Here is a 22,317-nt window from a genome sequence, read left to right as displayed (position 1 = left end):
GCCTCGGAGCGCAGAGAGAGAGAGAGTTAATAGAGCTCTCCTCAGCATCGGGCGTCTTCCCCTCCGCCGCATGTGAGAAACCTGCCCATTTACCCCGGCACGCTCATCCCTCACGCCCACCCTGGACCTGTCACAAACGCTGTTTCCATGGCGACGCAAATGCAGACGCGGAGACTGGGGTGAGATGCCCGGCAAGACGAGGCACAACAGAGATATATACTGTATATACCAGGGGGGAGGGGGAGTATTGCTGCACGACTTCTGACCAGTACTGTAAATGGTTTAACATGTCCAGTAGCTTTCATATTTCAGGGAATTAAGACGGCGTTACAGAACATGTTTGTAGAAGTCGAAACTATAGGATTATCAGGTTTCAAACAAAAGAACCCCACTCAGACAGCAAATTTTGTTATTTGCAAAGCCGTTCCTCCTAATTAATTACAATGAATGCAACCATTCAAATTGTCATTTTGACTTGATTGAACTGAACAGCCCTACTTAAGAGGTAATGGCTGCAGGATATGCTCTCAGTGGATTAAAAAAGGCACTACAAATACAACAACAGAACTGCTAGTGTCCTCATGCAGCTTAAGCAGCCCGAGCTTCACTATGTGAACATGCCATTCCTCATCAAGAACCACCCGAGTTCAGTCACGGACTTTTAACTATGGCAATTTGCACTATGTTCATTTGAAGCAGTTTAGTAAATGGAAACTGGAAGTGTGGGCTCTGATTGGATAATCGTCTCAAGAACCAAAACAGAAAATGTAGACACAACTTGTCTCTTACAGTATGAAAAATACTTGTCTAATGATGAATAAATCACCAGGCCCCTGGCCTGAATGGGAACTTTCTGTTCTCCCTGTGCCTGCTAAGTTTACTTTACCTGTTTACCTATCCAGCTGTGCTTCTGTCGGTCTGTCCCAAAAGGCAGCTGTGGCCATAGTGGGCCATATCATATCATATATCATTATCTCGACATCATTTTTGATACCGTTGAAATGTTGATACCACTGTCGACATGATATCATTAATGTTATGCTCAGCTCCATCAGAGCAGCATAAACACTGACTGTGTAGGACACAGAGGCAGGTGCTTAAAGTCAAATGAAATGAAGGATGTAAACTGCTTGAGTAGATTATATTTGTGAGGAAATACCTTTGCATTAATCTTCCCAATAGGCGTAAGGCTGGAATTTTGAAGTGATTCAATTGTTATCGTGATATTCCTTTATTATGTCGTGAGAGAGATATTTGGTCACATCGCCCTGTCCTTGTGACTGCATAGTTTTACATTTGCTCCACAGTGTGTGGAGTGAATGTAACATTTTCTCAAGTAAACCTGTGAAAGGCGATACCAATAAATCCCTTCATAACTAGGGACATAATAGTACAGTAGAGCGGGGTGGGTTGGGTCTCGCAGTGTTTTAGCGCTAATAAGAGAGACCCGGCTAACCTGAGAGGTCATGGTCACTTACTGTTTATGGATGCTAGAAGGCAGCTGCCTGACAAGGTGAGAAAAGTGAGAGTCAGCTTTCACACTGAAGAACTTGACTTTCACGTATCATAATTACCAGGATGAATAGCAATAATCTAAAGTAGGTTCATTGACTAAATGCCATGTATTATCTAAAATGGTTGACCCTGTGGAGAGGGTTGAGTCACACAGAGGACATTGATGTCCCAAGCATTCATCCTGGTATACATGGTTTGGTGAACAAGTGGTGGATGGTCCGTTGTTGTGGTTTTGTTTGACAAGGAAGACAAAGATCTTAAGAATCCAGAGACTGTTCTCATGCTGTTCCCCTTAATCTGTAGGAGGTACTGACAGGTCTGCTCCATCTATTATGCTTCCTGTAGATCTCCATTGTTACAAAGTTAAGTAATTAAATTTCAGTAATGACGAATAGTGCGGTATGTTTGTGTGTTAACCCTTCAGAAAAGTGAGTGTTGGGTCAAATAATTGCAATAATTCAAATTGGTATTATTCTGCATCAATTGAAAATTAAAGCCATATGATTTAGAAGTATCTACTCATTGTCCGAAGAGTGTGCAAAGTATCTTGGCAAAATGTTGTACTTGCCAGTAAAGCTCAGAAATATATTATGTGACCCAATCACAAGGAAATGTCTTAATAGGCTTGAAATGTTGTCAAATATTGAATTGGTCAGTTGTTTCAGCTTTTGTTATTGGTAAACTGGCTTATACACAAATGAAACTACTCAAGTGTGTTTGTAAAAAGAAAAAAAAGATCAAATGATACACAGATCAAGATTTTGTAGTATAAATTAAGCAGATGGTTCAATACAAACACGATCGAGAAACTAACTGCAGCGTCTTTGGATGAGAGTCATCCAAATGTAAACTCGTACAAATTATGAAAAATAAATATAACGCTCATCATGAATATTCTGATGAGAAGCCAGAGCCAATAGAAAAGCCAGGACTCATGACTGGTTTGTCAGGAGCCGGATCCTGTCATTTGATCTTACACTAAAGAAACAGAGTCCTGTATTGCACGCCATGGACAGAGGTGGCTCACAAGTTACGGAGCTGGGACAAGGTTGTCATTTTCATGCCGGCTTCAAATGAATCAAGGTAATGTCATTAGCGACGGAAGATGTGGAGACATGAACGGCCACATCAGTCACTTGAATAAACCGGGGATGTCCAGGGAAAAGACAACTGTCGCTTGTGGATGTGGTACTTTCAAAGTGACCGTTTTTGTGTTATGTCTTTCTACTAGCTGTCAAACCGTTTTGATGAGGAAAGTTAGAAATCTTCCGTGAACAGGAAAAAAAGTGATTTGTGTATGGATCAAATAAAAGAAATTAAATGAATGTGCTAGGCTACAACAAATATTAAAGAGAGAACAGAAAGAGAAGTGGTTGCCAGCAGAGCAAGGGTCAAACTATAGAATCACTGAAGTGGCGCAACACACGGTCAAAGGTCAGTGATAACAACAAAGTTTAACTCCAAATGCACAGTGCATCAAGCCAATGAAATCAGTAATGTAAACAGACAGAGTTCCAACAAAGAGGTTATTTTAAGGCAATTTGCTGGGTGAAGAAAGAGCAGCAGCATTACAATGGCAGGGAGATCCATGATGTGACAAGCTCAGTATTACACGTACACCTCAGCTTTAAAGTTTATGGGCAGAAAAGGCTTATGTAGGTAACTGCCTTAACATGAAGAGCTCCAAGCCAGTGTGAGAAATTCACCCCGCTATTACACTTATATAAACACACACATACTTGCATACCAGCTCATATGCATTCTTCCACTGTGACAATACCAGCACACTCATTCCTGATGGACACAAAGGCACAACACTGGTGTGCACAGTCCATAGCCTTATAATAATGTCAAAAATATGCTATAAAGCCATGAAGCCAGAGAATGTCAGCTTTTACTTAGGGTTCTCCATCATGAATCCTTATCAAACACATCAAGAAAATTTAGTTAAGATTTGCTTTAATCTCTTTATTTCCCAGCTGCTGAAATGACTGTCATAAACATGCTTACTTACTGCGTTCATGTTAAAAATAAATACAAATCTATATGAACAGATCACGAGATCACATCAATATTAAGCACATCACCAAATATCAGGCTCTCAAACCTGCATCACTTCCAGGCGTGTTAGATCCAGAATTGCCTTTCTGCGTGGTGCTCTGACACAAGCAGTGCGCACCATGTCTTTAGGTGGGCATAGCCATTAGCCATGCAACAGAAACTGTTCAACTGGTTCCACAAGACGAGTTCCTACATTTGACAAGTGAACACGAACAGTCATCGAAATGGCACAAGCTTTCAGCCTGTTTTGTACTAAATTAGTCAGGCATGGCTCATACAGACTAAGTGCAACCTACATAATCCCACAGCCTGGTTCTTTTTGCAATGCCAGTGAGCCATGTTATATCTTATTTACATTTTTAATGCGCATTAGAAGTCCCAATGACCCACAATTTTATATCTGAAGCAGGAACAGGGCATTTAAGCTATACAATTCACAACACATCACTATCCAGATGTTATTTCAAACGCGGTTAGTCAAACTCTATAATTCTCCCTCAGTAAGTTGTGTATCAAGCTCATTATTACACCACGGTGAGAACAAGAGTAAGACACGATGGCAGCCTGCCACTACAGCAGGCGTTGCAATACGGCTAATAAACTCAAGTTTTAGATGGTATATATCGTAGAGAATGGCCGTCCTGACTCTCGCATTTTCTCACAGATAGTCGCCTGGAGCCTGCAGCCAGTTAGCATGCTAACTCCTGCTGCTGACGAACTTCGTCCGGTGTCGTATGCACGGTCACTCGCTCACTCAGCACAAAAAGCAATGACATATGAAACTATTATGCACGCACTAATTTACTATTCACCCAGCGTACACACACCTAAACATGCACTTCGTGCCAGGGGTTGAAAGAGAGAGCAGGATTTCCCCCATAAGCTCGCTGTCTTAGCCTCATAATGTAGTTGGCTGCAGAAAACACTACTATCACGGGTAGAGAGCTTAGCCAAGAAGCTAGCGCTTGCTAATAAGCTAACACCGAAGCAAGAGCCTGTGCCAGACAGACACACAGCCGAGATTGAACACATCGCACAGAAGCACAGGTTTTACAACCAAAACAGCAAGTGCAGGGTGGACAAGCAGCATTGTCGTGTGTAACTACTCACATTGTAATACTTTGGTGTCTGTCTCCGCTGTTAAATCCCGTTTAAAAGAAAGTGGTCTGACCTTCGCGGTAGTGAAACAACATTTCTGCTGGCTAACTGTGCCGCCATGTTACTCCTGCTCTGCAAACCAATGCTGAGTGTTTATCTGCTGGTAGCTGCTATCCTCCCCCACAGCGGACCACATCACTGGGCTCACGGTATCACCATCGTCAGACTGAGACAGCCCCACTACCGGGACTTACCTACCATAGGAGCACACCGCCTCCTGGAGCAACTCCTTTATTTTGATGACAAGGAACATTTGTATTTATGTCACAGGAGGACAGTCTAATGTCAAAACAGCCGCCACTAGATGATCAGCTGTGATGAAACGGCAGCAATAATTTAAGATTATGAATAATTCACATATCGTCAGTGTTATTAAAAATAAAACATATTTACATAAAATACCATTACTCTGCACTCTATGCGTTACATAATATTACATAACATAGTAGCCTACAATATGCAAAAAGGCAAGCCCTAATGTGCCTCAAAGGCTACTTGGTCCTAAACAGCTTGTTGTCAAAAAGTATGTTGAAGATTACATTTTTTGGTGATTGGTGTTTTGTAACAATACGTAAGTTGCGAAAAGGGAAACGTGGATTCGCTTGTTAAATAGCCCAACATACAGTGCCCTAGTTTTTTATCCACCTTGGTTTAATGTCTGGTCAACTGTCCATGAATCAACTGCAGGCGTTCCTCTCTGGTAAAACCTGTGCAATACTGCCACCAAGAGTTCACTCCTGGTAGTGTGAACACAAGGGAAGACAAGTTTACTGGAGCACATGGACTGTTGACTTTTATTGGTTTACTGAAAACGGCAGTCTTTACTGTATCACGCCTTTGGCCAAAATGAATATATTTAGAAACTTTTTTGGCTTGGGTTACCTGATAATGTTCGTGACTCGCATTCATGTTAAAAACAAAACCAATGCTTCTTCAATAAAACATTTTATTGTTTTTCATGATACAATCCTCCAGAAAAATAGACTATGGGTAGGCCTACACTGCTGATGGCAGTGTGTGTCATTTATCTCCTTGATAAGACTCCTTGATCATACTTTATGTAGAGCCTATAAAAGTGGAATAATTTCATGGCATATTGAAGGCATACATTTACAACCAATTGGCACAGTCAGTGGTAGTATTAAAATAGTCTTCTCATTTCCAGACATTGTTTTTACATCAAGGCGAAATCATTAAATCTACAACAGCATTGAAGTGAATCACATTCAAAAAGGAATGCTTGTCACTGTCATCTTTCAAAACACAAGAAAATGATTGCAGCTGCAAAAAAATTCAGCATCATTTTATGGCAATAAGTTGCAATTGCCAAATGTTATAACCTCCACTGAGTGATCGTTAAATGACACTGGCTTCATGTGTACACGGCCCTGATAAGCTTAATTTTTCAGCACACATCTCACTAGACAAACTACTCATATGTAATGAAACAGCTATTCTATTTTTGCAAATGAAGCATGTGAAATATTTTGGAAAACTGATAAATTGCAAGACAAAGACAAAATTAATAAGTCAAAAGGCAGTGAGAGGCAAAGAAGCAAAACAAAAAGAAACAACTGGAATGCACAGTATTCTGAGAGCAGCCCAAAGTGACCTGGCAGTCTTAAATTTTCAAAATGCCACTTGTTGAAAATGTCTATATATGTATATATAGGCACTTTTAAATAGTTAAATTGGTAGTCTTTTTCCAAACTGGCAGAGCAGCACAATGCATATTGAATCAGGCATGCTGGACAGCAGCCAACAAGCAAAACTGGATTTTTGCCAATTGTGTCCAGTGGGGAGGCTGAGGTGCTGAAGAGGCACACCACAGCCGTGAGCTAGTGGAGGGTCCGGGCAGGGGATGGTTGAAGAATTAATGAGGATCTCTTCCTTATGATGACTTCTCTTTCTTAGCTCTTGGCGAATCATGGGCGTTAACTCCATTTACTCCATTAGCTGAAAAACAAAAGCATTGTTTACACATTTAGTTCATCAACATTGTTTCGCTGCACTGCACCATATGCTGGTAGGCTTAAATAGACCACAAATGATTTACCCTTGTCCTTCTTCGACTTTCCCTTGTTGATAACCTGCTTCTTCTTTAGGCTCTGGGCTTCGGCGTGCTCTCTCCACCGGCGTAGTTGGAACTTGATAAATTTCAACATCATAAAGGCCTGTGTCAGGCATATGGCAGCCAGAACGGTGATCCTATTCAGAAAGAAAAAGAAAAATACAAAATAAAAACAAAACACTTCATAAATACACACTTTTTGTCTCACAAATTTCGCTTTTTCTTTCAAAATGATAGATTACATTTGAATAAGTCAACAGTAACACTACTCTGTATGTCATTTGGTGTTCAAACCAATAAGTTAAGGTCATTGTAACGCAAGAGTCTACAACATGTTTTACCCTATGAGCTGCTTCCACATGACAAAAATAGCAGAGAAATGCCAAGCTAGAGGGTCCTGGGTTCGATCCCCGGGCTGGACAGGCCGCTCTGTGTACAGACCGTTAAAAAGAATAGACGTCTCCAGCTCACTCCTCCCCGTTTGCCATAATGACTACACTTGAGGGGGAAATCATGGCAGGTTTACAGACTCCTCCTCCCCAGCTCATGACAAAGCGTGTCCCTAGAAAGGGCATTAGGGCGGGACCTTCACTGTAGACTCGGCCCTTGCGTGATGTGTAGTTCGCGCTGCTCCAATGCTAACAGTCCGGCCCTCATCAAGTACGAGATTTAGAAAAATTGTATTGTAATTGTATTGTAAAACCAGCGGGGGGGACCAGGCTTTAAAGTTGTTTTTAACGTGTCTAAAGTGCAATGCTTTCCAATGGGACACTAGTGGCTATATGGAGGTACTACAGCAATGGCGGCCCCTAGTGTCATTGTTAAAAAGCAGAGCCACCAGCGGCCATTGGTTCTGTGTGGCGTTTTCATGTTTTCCCTGTGCTTGCGCAGGATTCCTCCGGCTACTCCGGTTTCCCCTACCATTAAAAACATGTACAATAGGCTGGGTTGCGTGAGAGTGTGTTTAAGAGAGCGAGTGGGGACAATGGATGGAAATGAGCTCATGGCTACAATCCGGAGTGGCGTGTTAACATGCACGAGTCCCATATGTGTTCATTAACATGCACTGTCCGACTAAATAAATAAAAATACTCATGCTTCGACGACATTGTAACTACGTATGTAACTTGGGTAGTCATCGCTCTCGAAAGTTAGTCGCAAGATGATATTTCAACTTGACTTGACAACCTACTTAATAAACATTACCATAACATTTACAGATTGTTTTAAGCATGTTCAAAACTCAAAGTAAATGTCTCTAAAATGTGACTGATCAAGCCACAAGGAACTTGAAGGGCTCCGAGCTATTTTTGGGGGATGCTGGCCCCGAAGTGTTTTTCAAATGTTATATGGTAACGAATAAAAGTAAATATGAGGGACAGGCCAAACTTTACGTGTGATTGTATGTGTACTGAAACAATTTACCTCACAAACAGTATATTAAAGTTCCCTGCAGCCCAGTCGAAGCCTTGATTCTCAGCATTAGCGAGGCCAAATCCAACCGTGAGGACAGACAAGGACAGCGTGAGCAGCCGCCCAAGGACAAACAAGACCGCCCACATGGTAAAACTAATACAAAACAGATAAAACAGATTTTTTTTACACAATGCATCTTATACGATCAATAGCTTTTTGTGCATTATATTCTTACCCCATTTGTCGATTCTCGTTGTTGAAGTAGATCAGGCGGGAAATGTGGAAAAGCAGTTCAACGAAGTAGTGCAACACCAGCAAAACCAGACCCAGGCGATTCAAGCTAGACACAGAAACCAAATTACGTAACCGATGCGTTCATTTTGAAACTGCTGTGTATCATTGGAAGATTTTCAGGAACTCAGGAAAGAACTGAAATGTCACTATCGCATGCAAAAATAAACTCTTACTTCAAAATATAGGCGCCAGCAATGTGGACCAGGTACAGGACGATGTACGCAAGCTGGCGCGGAATATCCTCCTAAAGCATAAGCACGAGGAACAGGCCGGTCAAAATATTTACAAAAACATGGCTTTGGGTTTAAAATTTTACTGAAAGAGAACAACTTTGTAACAGTACAACATAAACAAGGAAGATAAACAGGAAAACAGCTTGAAAATAGGACTAAATAAAAGACCTGCCAATTTCTTCAAAGCCAGAAACCAGAGGTCGGTTGAGTAGCCAAAATATTTCAGAAAGTAGGAATAGCGATACTTAAATACTAATAAATATTAAATACTAATAAATACTTAAATAATAATTATATACTTAAACCCAAATAATTACTGGAGTGCTTAGAGAAAATACTACTTGATCACCGAGTATGAAAGTCTGGTTTATGTTTTAATTAATAAGTAAGGCTACTGTTACTTCAAAATGAAAGAACTGAAGTAGAAGTTAAAAGTATTGTGTGATAAAACTACAGTTCCTTCAAAATTGTACTCAAGTACATGTAAGGAATACATGTAACTTCAGTACTACCCGCCTTAGCCAAAAAGTAGAAAAACACTCACCTTCTTTGTCTTCTGAAAGTAGAGCTCAGGCAGAGCATGCAGCCAATAGCCGAGCTGACAAATGTAGAAGAACTTCATTTGGAATCTGTATGAAAAGTAGTGCATACAAAATATATATATAAAAAAAAACGAAACCACAGTTGGAACAAAGCAAAGCCTGTCTAAGCCTTTTTGCAAATGCATGAGGTAAAATGTAACCGGAAGAGCACTCACGGCATCAGAGTGTGCGGATAATCTTCCCACAGGGTGACTGGGTTAGACAAGAAGTTTTCCTGAGGACAGAGAAGCATTGATCAAGTCATTCTCGCTAACAAGGTCAAAATGAAAGCCTTTTTTTTTTTTTTGGCGTTATGCTTACAGACGCAAGGATGCTAGCTCCCCAGCTGAAAGAGAACAGGTAGAAGGCGCTGAGCTGTCCAGACTCATTGAACTTGCTGTGTTTGGTTTTGGAGAAATGCTTCTTCTTGTTAATTTTCTACAAATTTAAAACAAACAGAAATCAGAATGAAAAAACAAATCTTTGGGCGTTGTTGTGTTAAATCTTAACAGCAGTACTCACATCCAACACGTATTCCTGGATGATAGCGTGCATGATAATAGCCACCAGCATGTAGAAGATGATGGTGGCCAAATCTTTGATACCATGTTGAAAATGGTTAATTGTCGTTTGCTCCGGTCCTTCTGTGGAGAGAGTACATGGAAATATACTATTGTAACTGGAGTACGTATAGGAGGAGTTTACTGCATTCATGGGATTAACAACACCTCGTCGAACTCGAAACACAAATGATGTACCCACTATTTGCATAGACCGACAGCAACAGCCAATATGCCACACCTAACGTATAAATAATCATGATAGTAGAACAAGAGGCAAAATAGATTTATAAGCAATTGAATCAGCCGTGAGCGTGTGCACTTTGTTTTTTTTTTAAACCCTCGGTAAATAAGTAAGTACGAGAGTTGGGTACGTGGTAAGATGTCACAGATGACCTGCACCATCTGTCAGCATATTGCAACCACCAGCATGAGAAAAGTTGCTGTAAATAGTGTCCCGGCTGGGGTTGCACTTTTTAATGAAGAAAACCGCAAACGTGGCCACACCAAATCAGGCAGAATAATTTTAGCCACAGAAGCAAAAGAGAGCTCCGAAAGGGACTTAGTGACGGAAATACAGTTCAGTTTTAGAAGCGAAATGAGGAACTTTCACAGTAGAAGGGGGGGAAGAAAACAAAAAAGGTTTCATGATTAGTGGACTTGCACGCACATCTTTACTTACCATTTGTTGTAATGGTGACATTGTGCTGGATGGTAATGAAGCACACAGCGAACTTTGAGGTAATCTGCGAACCAAGAGTGTGGTCAGGATAGGTTAACAACCACACCTTTAACAAATTTAAACATTAACCGGTAAAACAAAAAGGTAGTATAACAAGGTGACATTTAGTGGCTTTGTAATTTCGCATACGTTGAATTTTTTGGTGTGCGTTTTTCTCCTTTTTCATTTTTTTATTTTTTAGAACAAACATTGATTGCAGTTCCAATTTCTGATTACATTTTTTTAAATAGTGGTTTTAAAATTTAAAAGGTAGTAATGAGATAAAGCAGGAAGCCACTCTCACGTTTTCACAATAAAAGCATGGACTTGTAATTTACCTGGAAGAAACACCTATTTACACATTTCATAAATGGGGGAGGGGGGAGTATAATCCAAGTGTCTTTATGAATCACCCAGTTTGACAGTGATACGAATTCCAGCACTTAATATTAACGTATATTGTGTTGTATTTTGAAGTATTCCAAAAGGAAGTGCATGTGTTTGAGTTTACCTTACTTCTAATGGCGCCTCAGTGCACTGGAGACAAGTCTCCAAGAACACGACTAAACCCCAGAGAAAGTAATAAAGCATTTTGTAGATATTGGTTTTATTGAAACGTTTAGAGTTCACTTGTCCCTCAGGTTGGGCTCAAACAATAGTTTATACCCCAAAACTTGTGAGGACAGACGATAGTTTCAGTTTTGCTTTAGTGATGACAGCCCCTCTCGCGCGTTGTGTGATTGCCACGTAACACATCTGTGCATAAACCAAGTCTGATGACTTACTAAATGTTGGCTTTTTAGACTAAATATCGACTTCTGGTCCTTCATTGTGCAAATAGGAAAAATAACAACCAAGCAAAATGTCATTATGTACAGAAACTTTGATTTTGGTAAGGAAGTAGTGTAAAGAATAGATGACACAGCCATGTCAGTTTCCAGAGAAACGGACTTAAGTATTAGCGTGCAAACTCCCAGTGGACAAGAGGGGTCCAACACTGATCCCGATAAAACCCATTCAACACGTGGACGAGGCTCACCTCAAACATCAGCCCGAGGAGGAACACCATCGCCACACAGGAGACTATGTCTGCGTGGTTCTGGATCACAAACTCGTGGCTCATCACCGGCGGACTCTTGCTCGTTGTCTTTTTTCGGATCCCCATCTCGAACGAATCTGGTGCAACTTCTTGTCTAGTAAATGCAGTAGTTTCTAAAGAAATACAATGATTTGCTCCGAGGAGGTAAAGAGGACCCGCTACTTGGCGCTTACTATAAGCAACACAGGCGAGCAGCTGCGATTGAATGGCGTGTCACTCTTGCGCTGATGGGAGGGTCCACAGAGGGATCCGCTGCGCCTCACCGACGACACTTTACGCACAGGAGACAAACAACTGCAGGAGCACTCTAGCGCTACCTACGTGTATGGAGTAGAAGGTAACATTCCGATTTATAAAAGTCATGTCTTGTTCTTGTCTTTTGGCCTATTTTATTTGGATCATTAAGCCTTTTGATTATTTGAGCCATAGATAAATTAGTTGTCTTTATATTAAGAACTTCTTCAGCTTCAATGAACGCAAGTTAAGGGTAGATGAACAACTGTATAGTTCTAGATAGCTATGTATTTTACAGATTTTATTATGTAAAAAAAGGACTTTCCTTGTGTTTTCCAATCTGTTAAAATATGAATGGTATGCTTCCTTAACACTTCCTGGTCTCCTGTGCAGAAGAACACACCCATCCACAGGCCGGCCCAAAGGTGTGATTATGTAATAACAGTTGTCTGCTTTGACAGGTCACACTGTTCCGCACTGAGGTGGAGCCTATCTCAGTTTCTGTGAAAAGGTTGTTGTTCTTGCCAGCTGTTGGACCAAACTGTGGTAAGTGTCTTTGCATTAGGCCTGTATTTGATTAGTTTAACGTACTGCCCGATACATTATACAGTAGCTGAAAGGATTACATTATAACCAGTTGGATTTGGTGGATTGCAAATGGGTGGATTTAAAAGAATGTTTTGTTTGAAGATAGGGCGTATTATTCTTTAAGTTTCTGTTGAAGGGAGTAGAGATTTTCAAATATTGTTATATTGAGTTGTCCAATCGATGAAAATCTCCTCTGGTGTCTGCGTGACTAAGAGCCTCCACAGATGCCTTTCAAAGGGTCTTGTAAGATTTTATTGCTAATAATGTAATAACTCACTTTACTCGTGCAGTTTTATCAGTCCGCTGTTTATCAGGGAGAGCGTTGCAGAGCAAAAGGGCAGCTTTGCACTGCAGATTTATCTTTGAAAATATTTAGACCTACAAACAAATACTCTTTTTGCAAACCATTGTCTCGACACACTGAATGTTTTCTAAAACCTGATGTTATTTTCACAGGCTTCCACATGGACTAAAAATGTCCAAATACAAGAGACTCCCAGATTTCCCAGCAAACATGTAATTACAAAATTAAACTTGCAATTACAGTACAATGTCTACCTCAGGCTTTCAGTACACCAAACTGAGATGGTTCCTGACCATAGCCGGGATGGTTTTGTATGCGACAGACATTTGGACGGACATAGTTCTCACAGTGACATTTTACCAAGAGGACCATCATCTTTGGGCTGGACTGACCCTCGGCTCCATTGTGCTTGGACTTCTGGTCTCACAGATCTTCAGCTACGCCTGGTTTTGGGATGACATGAATGACTTTGTAATAAACCCCAAAGGGAAAGAAACCATAGCAGGACTGTCTAAATGTGGGCTGATCACACTGCATACTCTCGGACTGGGAGTATTTATCAGGTAAATGCATCAGTTGTGTACATGATATTCTAACAGCCAGAGGAAGGGCATGGGGTTCATAAAACTCTAAGGTAGATTCACACTTTTTGAGAAAACAGAAAATCAACATTGTTTATACACTTTATTTTTAGTCAGGAATTAGGTGCACACATGTTCCATTGTAATCTTGTGACTTAAGTCCTTTCAACTGAAAACTTGCAGACCTTTGTGACAGAGTAATGATGACTCACTAAAATAACTTTTTAATACAATAGACTCGAGAAACCTTTTTTTTGTATTATTATTACTTTTATGATGTCATGTGAACACAACATGTTATGTATGTAACGTAGTGACTGGTATTTCAACAGTAAAGATTGTGCAATCCCAACACGTGCAGGCAAAGTAAAGCTATGTACAGAATGCTAAATGCACAGTGCAATACAGGGGTGTGTACAGACTTTTGTCATTGAGAACCAGGGCCAGCCCATGTCTTTCTAAGCCAATTTTGTATTGAGAATTGATCACTTAAATATCAGTCTTCTGGTACATTTATATGGACATGGTTGTTCTTATTTATGGCCCCCCCTTGAAAAGCCCTTAATGCAATATTGTAGAATATGCCTACTGGAATAACCACTTTGTATTCATGGGTTGGTGTGAAGGAAGCACACCTCTGTTGAAGAATTACAAAAATATGAATGGCACTGCACAACCAGTTTGTTGTGCCTAATCTTGTTTTGATTTTGTTGTCCTTGTTGCCAGGTATTACCAGCTGTTGAAAAAGGGCTTTGCTGTGCTATGGACCACAGGCCATTTTCACACAGAAGAGGAGAGAAGGGCGAAGCACCAAAAACTGTTTTGTATGGCCACTGATCTGAGCATGCTCAAGATGTTTGAGACATTTCTGGAAAGTGCTCCCCAGCTCCTCCTGCAAGTCTATATCGTGCTGGTCGGCCACAGGAAAATCTCAGTATTGCGGTGTAAGTTTAAGATATTAAATATTTTTGAATTTCCTCTCATAAGATTTATTTGTTCTCTATGGATCAGTTGTAGTTTTAAGAAAAGCTGTCTAATAATGTAACTGCGTGTGCTTTTCAGATTTGTCCATGGCTTTTTCCTTCACCAGCATCGCCTGGTCGTTGGTGGATTATCGCCGGTGTCTGCGCAGGTCACTCCCTCATATCAGTGAGATGCCCTCGGGACTCCCCACTTTTGTTTACCTCCTTTATAAGCTCTGCACCATCACCAGCCTCATCCTCAGCTACAGTCTATATTTAATACTGAGTGCCTACACCACAGTGGCACTCTCCATTGTCTGGCTGCTTATGACAATATGGACGAATATTCTTCAGACAAACTTCTGCTCATCACGAGTGCTGGAGGCGCTCTACAGGCTGGTCGTCGGGGTCATTCTCACATTCACGTTTTTCAATGTTAAAGGAGACAACACTAAAGTGGCCATGGGGATTTACTACTCCACATGCACTCTTTTAAATGTCGCCTCACCGATACTACTGGCTTTGCTGATGCCACAGTTCAATGAAAATACCATATTGGTAGTAGATATTTTGATTTTGGGGGGTATTTTTCTCGGATTATTTTGTCTGGTCATGTATTACATGCGGCTGCATCCCTCAACGAAGCTGCCGGACACAGACGAGGTGGACGGGATGAGCAAAGAGAACAACAGCGTGAGGAGAATGAGGACATTTTTACAACCTTAGCAACATTGAACACTTTATTCATATTTGTTTTTAAAATCTATTTATATGTCTACTACTACTACTACTAACAAAAACAAACAACTTTAACTACATTTCAGAGCCTAAATGTAACAAATTTAGTTTCGTATTTCTTTATTTAAACTGTTAAACTCTGTTATTTAATGAAATAAAATATAGCTGAATGGATTCATCGTTCTGGTGGTGAAATATTTGTGACTTGAGAAAACTACAAACTGTAGTACAATATCTTACCACTAGATGGCAATATTGTACAGATCATGAGCACAAATATGTTTTCCTCAACTCTTTTCCAGTGCATTTATATAGGACCTATACAAACTACTATAGACAGTAAATCTTTTTAAACTGTACCTGCTTTTTCTCACTTTATAAACCTCAAAGGAAGTTACTGCTCTGATTTCCCTCATCCCATTCTCTCTTGTTCCTTAAACGACGACAGCAAAATGATTGTGTTGGTCATAGGCTGAGGCCGCAGTTGCTTTGTCTGCAGTTGGGGAGATGCGTGAGCTCACCTGGGAGACAATATGACAAACCACAGGGATTAAAGGAGCGTGATTCAGCTCTGCTTTTAAATACGCACATTCTTCTTGCTTTAATTTAGCCAACTCTTTGACTTGTTTATTCCCCAGGGGTCACTTAAACTTTCATCTGTCAGTTGGGGCCTGTCCGAGGCACTCCATAAAATCACAAATTTAAGTGAGGAGCTTGTGCTGGAGAGGAAATGGGTCACAATGATGTTACTGAATTGCAGTTACATTTGGCATTGTTCAATACACAAAGGCATAATCCTGCATTATAATTGAGATATCCTGCCCAAATTCACAACACAATCCTCTGCATGGCACTTAAGCTGCCCCGATTTCCATTTATTTCATTAGGTTCACAGTAGTAATGGTATCTAACCCTGCCAAACGGGTTTTTACAGTGAAAACATGCACATGTTCAAAATTAGCCTCCCAAGTTCACTTCCTTTACGGCCTTTCCTCAACCTTCATCCAGCAATGATGAATCGAAATTGTACATTTGTGATAGTCCCAAGCCCATGAGGGAAGATTATATCATAATAGATGAACAAAACAAGACCAGGTTTTCTAGGTAAAACAACATAAAAGTGTTGCTCTCCTGCAGTACTATACTTTGATTTCTTGGAGACAATTTTATGAATGCCTTTGACCCCATTTGGTTGGTCCTTTTTTAGAACTTGCTTTGTTTAATTCTGTTTTAGACCTGATTTATCAGTGGCACTCATAAAGCCAAATATTACAATCCACTTAAAATGAAATATTGCACTGATAGACACAGAATAGCCAAATGCACTTTAACTTTGGCAATCAAAAAGAGTCATCTCTGCGGCCACACCAAATGCATAATGAGACACTGACAAAAAGAAGAAATCAAACAATCATTGGTGTCCTAAAAGCCATAACATTTTCTCTCCCTCTTCTACGTGTTTTCCATCACCACATCCTGTTGCAGTCGGTCAAGTAAAGGTAGTGGTGGGGGGGGGGGCTTTTCTGGCGGACGCTATAGCCCCACAATTTGTAGAGACACAATAAACCCAGAAAGGCAGGCTGTTTTCTATTACTGCTTCAAAGTCTATATAAACCATGATTAATGAAGCCCTGAAATGCTGTATGTCTTTAATTATTATAACTCGCTTGTAGTGCCTCGGATGCTTGAGCGATGTTGGCGATCTGAATGAGATTTCCCTAAATGTGAAGCGTGGAGGGAGGAAGGGAGGAGGGAGGGGGGGCGCTAGGTACTGTAGGTATAAGAACACCAAGCACCCCCCGCACCCACACCCACACACAGGAGTTTCTTTAATCACTGTACATGCACACTAACAAATGAGTTCGGGCAGTGACAGATTGGATCGCAGGCCCTGGGTAATTACAAGCAGTGGGCTGGTGTGTGATCAGAGCGTGGCATTGCGTTTCCCTACAGGGTTTTGTAAATAAAGCCCCGTGCAATGAATGAGGAGATTGTGAAGGGCATTATGCCGGGCACAATGGCTTTAGCATTGTTAACTTTCGGGCTTCTCCTGTTGATGTAGTGTGTTGAAAAAGGCACAGGGGAAAGCTGGTTCGGGCGGCAGAAGAAAGTGCTTTTAGATGAGGTCAGTGGTGAACATAAATCTGGCATGAGAAATAGCTTAATGAGTGGTTTATGGGCAATCAGCTATGCAGGGTTAGTTTTTCAGCTCTATGTAGGTGTTTGATGGGAGTCTGCTTTAGGACAAGTCATTCATTTCTGCTTAGAAAAACGCACGGTTCATTCAAATGCATGGATTAAGCGTAAAAGAGATAATCCTGTTTTGTGTAATCCCTGCAAGTGTTTGCAAATATAAATCTGGAGAAGAAAAGGACGGGATCCAAAACGAAAAAAAATACATCAGGGGCCTTTTGATTAAAATGTCTTTCAGATTGTTGTATTAAAAAGGTGCAAGGTATAAAGCTATAATCATTTTTGACCAATGATTGTATTGAAAGCTCCAGTTCTCAGGTGGCACTCCTGGGACTATCATCGGTTTTTGTCAAATAAACCAATTTTCAAGAGATTTGCTCTTTTAAAATTGGGCTCTTCACATGAATGGAGTTATGTGAACAAGGTTATAAAAATATGCTACTCTTCGAACCGAAAACACACACCTGGCAGTTACCACACACCTCGTGGATTGTCCATAGCAACAACATTAATTTTCTAAAGCAGGAAGCAACAGTAGTTAATCACAGCTTACTTTCCCAGTTTTCTGGCCTGGTTAAAGACTCTGCCTAGGGTTTGTCAGCAGCTCATTTTTAACTTTAAATCAGGAGCACTTGGCAAAATATATTCCTTTTATTGAACGAATAAACAGTTGCTTCTGACTCAAGTAATAAAAAACGGTTTCCTGCAATTTGTCCACCAGGCAGGACACGAAACAAAGAGGAAGGGAATCGGAAGCTCAGTCGTAGAATCTTTTTAAGTGCATTGAGGTTTCATTTGAACGTATTGGTGCTACCCATCCCAGCTCCCACACAGACTCCCATTCTCTGAACACAGATAGAAAACAGAAGCCATGTTAGCATTGGGCACGCTCCCACTGCACCGGGATGATGGATTATGGACTGTTCCTGTTTATTTATGTAGTGCCGGGTGAGGACTTCAGGCACCTCGTGCGTACAGCCAACCTACGGCAAATACAATCAGTGGCAGGGGCAAAAACGCATATTGTGAATGAGCAATGGGTCGGCACATAGAGCGAGGGGAGCGTATACGTACACAGGAAAGGCTTGTACTGATGGCCAAAGGGAGCCCGGCGTGTTTTTCACCTGACGTCACCACACGAGCGAGCGCCACAGTGGAAGCCATCCATTCTAGTTTGTCTGCGGTCTGTCCGTACGGGGCTTTTGTTGTTCTGTCACGTTCATTGATGCTGAAGCTTTGGGAGAAGTGATGAGAGAAAACCCCGGTGATGACTCTGGTCAACTGAAAAATGAAGAAAAGGTTGGCATTTTTGCAGCGGCTGAAGTAAATAAATGTTCTTGTACTAAGTTGTTATTGTTAAGATGTATTTTCACAGTATACTGTACTAAAAATAGCATGTTTTCCATGTATATCTCAAGCAGTAGAAGCAGAAACCAAACCAAAAAGTTCAAGGAAAAACAGCTGTAGTAAAAAGGAAAAGAAGTGCAGGAACAAAAAAAGTAGTGCAGGGCGCTACAGGAAACAAAAAAAGGGACAAACAAGGAGGTATCCGGGCGAGACTCACAGCTAAGCCACACATGCCTTCTATTGTTCTGGCTAATGGACGTTCATTGGAGAATAAAACAAATGAACTGCTAAGCTCTTCCCTGAAGATGGTGAAAGACTGTTGTGGAGCGGAGGGAGCTGCGCAGGAGGAAGAGGAAGGAGGAGGTGGAGCTGACCAGTGCAGGACACCACGCTCTAAAAAAGGGACAAACCCAGGAGGCGCTGCACCATTTCAGAGGATCAGAGGAGACTGAAGGAGGTCAGCCAGGTTTCCTCCGGGTGCTACGGTTTCTCTGACCTCCAAAAACATGCGGGTCAGGTCGGCCTACAGTGACAGCGCGGCTCAGTCGCAACGGCTCAGGACTAACACCTAACATATTTAAACGTACTTGTGGTAGAAGCACTAACTACTGTGCTACATATAGCTTAGTTCAACTTCCGTGGCCCTTACACTATAGCTACTATCATTTGCATTTATCTTTCTTTGTCAAGGAGTACTATTACTTGTACTTGAGTTCTTCCACATTCTAACTGTAGTGATACCATAGTTGTTGTACTACACAATTCCAAAGCCGACAAACTTCCACTATGATGATGAACGACTGAGGGCTTTCAATAACATGAATAAAGTGGTAATTTCAGCTTGTAGTAGTTGTAATAAAACACTATACCATTCAGGCTCTATTGTACTTTTAAGTCACATTTCTTTTACTCTATTGAATAAATCCATCTTTGATCCAATTCATGATGACTCAAATATCAATCGTGTAACGACTTTCCCCTTGACAAACGTTTTTCTCTCACACATTGTACTCAGAAGTCTGCATATCCCACAACTTATCGCCCCCCCCTTGACAACTTCATTCCCCGCCCTGCATCAGAGGTCCTCCCGATCTCCAGCTGAGGACGAGATGCCACGGCTGATTACCGCGGTAGGTTCGGCCTTTGATGCCTGCGCGCTAAAATTTGTTCGATGTTAAGCCAGTGCTAATGTGATTATAGACATTGATCCATTAAATCTACTGTAAAAATGGAGCCCGCGCCAGTTTTGAACTCGACACCGACGGGAAACGTGAGAGGTGCTGCGCAACATTAAAGATGCTTTGATGTAATATTTGACCCATCTGTACATTACAGGGGGAAATGTCCATAAAATGCATTTGGTGCTGGAGGGGAGCGAGGAGGGGACTGTCCCATGTGAGGAACGGGGTGTGCGATTTTGCTTGGTCGCCGAATGGGCATGGAACGGGTCAACTGTCTGTTCCTATTACCCTGGACGGTGCTTTATCGGGGCAGTCAAATCAGCCGCGTTGTAGCTGGCTTTGGAATGCCCTTTGCCTGTCAGTGTCACTTCTATCCGGCGGCAAGCGCGAAATCAAAACGCAACTTCATTTATATGAAAATGCATAAGCTTCGCCAAACCACTAGAAAATGCTAAATCTAATTGCGGTAATACGATTAGCAAAGGGTCATGACTCTTTTTTAAATTGCAGCAAAGTGTAATTTGTCCAGTCCACTAGATCTGGTGATAAATTATGCATGAGGCCGTCATTACTTTTATCTGATTACATGTGCCTGCCATTATTGGTCAGAGCTCTGTTAGTGATATCTGCAGTAATGTCACTCTATCAGACTTTTCATCAGTTATTATTGATTACCGTTGACTATAAAGTACACTTACAGACCACCTCAGACCATTTCATTTAAGACTCTTAATTGCTGTTTTTTGTTGTTGCATGATTTGTGCACCATACCAGTGTTTCAGGGCACTCATGCACTTCTATGGATCTTTTTGTTTAATTTAGCAATCCTTGTTTAAAACCACTTTTGTTATGGTTTAGTCCAAGCTGGTTTACTCCTTTAGGTTGCATTCATGTGACATTGTGAAGGTTCTCAGTTGTCCTGGAATTATCTCTACAGCCTATAGTTTAAAATTGAGGTGGTGGTCTAAAAGTACATGTTTCGACTTGGTTTAATGGCTAGTATCTCTGAATTCCTGAGCCTATGCACATGAAACAAAAAGTGGCACAAAGTTCAATGTCAGCTCTGTCAGACTGAATGTTTTCACCTCATCTTATTTGCTGAAATGACTCAATTTGTCTTTGTACTATGTAATATACTATGAATTTTTACATGGGTTCTGGAGAATCTGCTATGGGGCAAGACGACTGTCGGCTCCAGTTACTGATGAAGACGTCAAATTAAGGTTCAATCATTTTCTCAAAACGGTTAACATCCAGTGCCTCTATTGAAAGCTAAGTCCTGCAAAACTGGACTGGATCTACACAGACCCTTTTCCCTCGTTGTCACTTTTTGCGGCGTTTATATCTTTGCTCTTATCATGTTTTCGTCACATTTTTGTCACTTTTTCATTACTTTTGTCAGTTTTGTTTTCATCTCGTTTAAGTCACTTTGTTGTTGCTCTTTTATTGCTTTTTTGCTTCTCTTTTGTCGCTTTTTTGCAGCTTTTTTTGTTGCATTTTCATCTAATTTTTCTTGCTATCGTGGCGCCTTTTTTCTAGAAGCTTTTAGATTTGGGTAATGCCAAACTGGATGAAATCTGCTCGGTTAAGGTGGGGGCAAAGAGGATAAAAAGTGTTAGTAATACTAAAGAAATATGTGCTTGATATTGTCTAGTTGAATGGACTTTAGAACTAAAATCCCTAACAAATAAAGACCAGGTTAAATATCAAATTAAACATGAATGCAACATTTGTAAGACTTGATTTTGGGCTTAGACTGTTACAGAGATGGTACACAGGTGACTCCATTATAACCTCAGATTGTACCTACAGGGGCACCCACAGGTACAGCACACTCAGGACCAGTGAGGTGCTCTCGACATCGGTGTGAAAAGTCTAAGAAGCGCTGCAGTATACAGTATCTTTACACATTTCCCAAGATTTCCACACACTGATAAACCTGACTGAGGCTAGCAGATGATACGGTGTTTCTTACTTTGTATTATCCAAAACAGAAGTGTAGTCCCTCAAAGTGTCAATCTGTAGGATCTCGCGGGACGTCCCAAGTCGCTGAAGGATCATTCGCATGTGACCTATAATGAAACAAAGGTGCGGTGACTGAGTAATCTGCTTAAACAGGCTCCCTGCTAAAGCCGCGGGTTCACCTCTGGGCCCCCACGTCTATACCAAAGGAAATACCCCCCCCCCCCACCACACACACACACACACACACACACACACACACACACACACACACACACACACACACACACACACACACACACACACACACACACACACACACACACACACACACACACACACACACACACACACACACACCTCCACCCCTCCTGCACACACACATATCCAATGCCCCGTCAGATCCCAACTCCGATAAACCTCTCTGGTGACATCATCGTCTCTGGGTCTCTACAAACATGCCAGTGGTCGTCCCTTATTAGCATGTGCAGGGCAGCGGCGTAGGGGGAAATAATTCT

The 22,317-nt window shown here is 41.2% G+C and overlaps 3 protein-coding genes across 5 annotated transcripts in view; 1 reads left to right on the top strand and 2 right to left on the bottom strand.

Annotated features, from left to right (window-relative positions):
- ncoa2 (nuclear receptor coactivator 2) overlaps positions 1 to 4,937 on the bottom strand; it is a 47,868-nt gene extending 42,931 nt beyond the window's left edge. For 2 of the 3 annotated variants that reach the window (XM_079576194.1, XM_079576195.1), the window contains exon 1: positions 4,687 to 4,937. The gene's annotated coding sequence lies outside the window, so the exon portion shown is untranslated. The remainder of the gene's footprint in view (positions 1 to 4,686) is intronic. The other variant, XM_079576196.1, reaches the window with a different exon arrangement.
- A 730-nt stretch (positions 4,938 to 5,667) lies between these two features.
- On the bottom strand, positions 5,668 to 11,977 carry tram1 (translocation associated membrane protein 1). The gene is made up of 11 exons (XM_079576189.1): positions 11,650 to 11,977; positions 10,572 to 10,635; positions 9,852 to 9,973; positions 9,651 to 9,767; positions 9,506 to 9,564; positions 9,293 to 9,377; positions 8,689 to 8,759; positions 8,457 to 8,561; positions 8,231 to 8,374; positions 6,791 to 6,942; positions 5,668 to 6,690 (listed from the first exon to the last, which is right to left on the bottom strand). The coding sequence occupies exons 1-11, from the start codon at positions 11,773 to 11,775 to the stop codon at positions 6,626 to 6,628; spliced, it is 1,110 nt and encodes a 369-aa protein (XP_079432315.1). The 5' UTR covers positions 11,776 to 11,977; the 3' UTR covers positions 5,668 to 6,625.
- A 1,059-nt stretch (positions 11,978 to 13,036) lies between these two features.
- Positions 13,037 to 15,104, top strand: xkr9 (XK, Kell blood group complex subunit-related family, member 9; the record flags this gene model as incomplete). Its single annotated transcript, XM_079576177.1, has 3 exons — positions 13,037 to 13,398; positions 14,143 to 14,360; positions 14,479 to 15,104. Exons 1-3 carry the CDS (start codon positions 13,082 to 13,084, stop codon positions 15,102 to 15,104), a joined length of 1,161 nt encoding a protein of 386 aa, XP_079432303.1. The 5' UTR covers positions 13,037 to 13,081.
- Between the last annotated feature and the right edge of the window lie 7,213 nt (positions 15,105 to 22,317).

Source organism: Gobius niger, assembly GCF_951799975.1.
Source record: "Gobius niger genome assembly, chromosome: 18".
Classification (NCBI taxonomy): Eukaryota; Metazoa; Chordata; class Actinopteri; order Gobiiformes; family Gobiidae; genus Gobius; species Gobius niger.
Note: the sequence above shows the minus strand (reverse complement) of the source record. Positions and strands in the feature narration are given on the sequence as shown.

Bases quoted from the DNA above. Each gene is read 5' to 3' on its own strand.
- tram1 (XM_079576189.1), bottom strand. From the start codon at position 11,775: ATGGGGATCCGAAAAAAGACAACGAGCAAGAGTCCGCCGGTGATGAGC. The intron at 8,562-8,688 runs GTAAGAGTTTAT...TTCTGTGTCTAG, and splicing joins GCTGGCGCCTATATTTTGAA to CTTGAATCGCCTGGGTCTGG. The intron at 8,375-8,456 runs GTAAGAATATAA...GTTTTGTATTAG, and splicing joins AACGAGAATCGACAAATGGG to TTTTACCATGTGGGCGGTCT.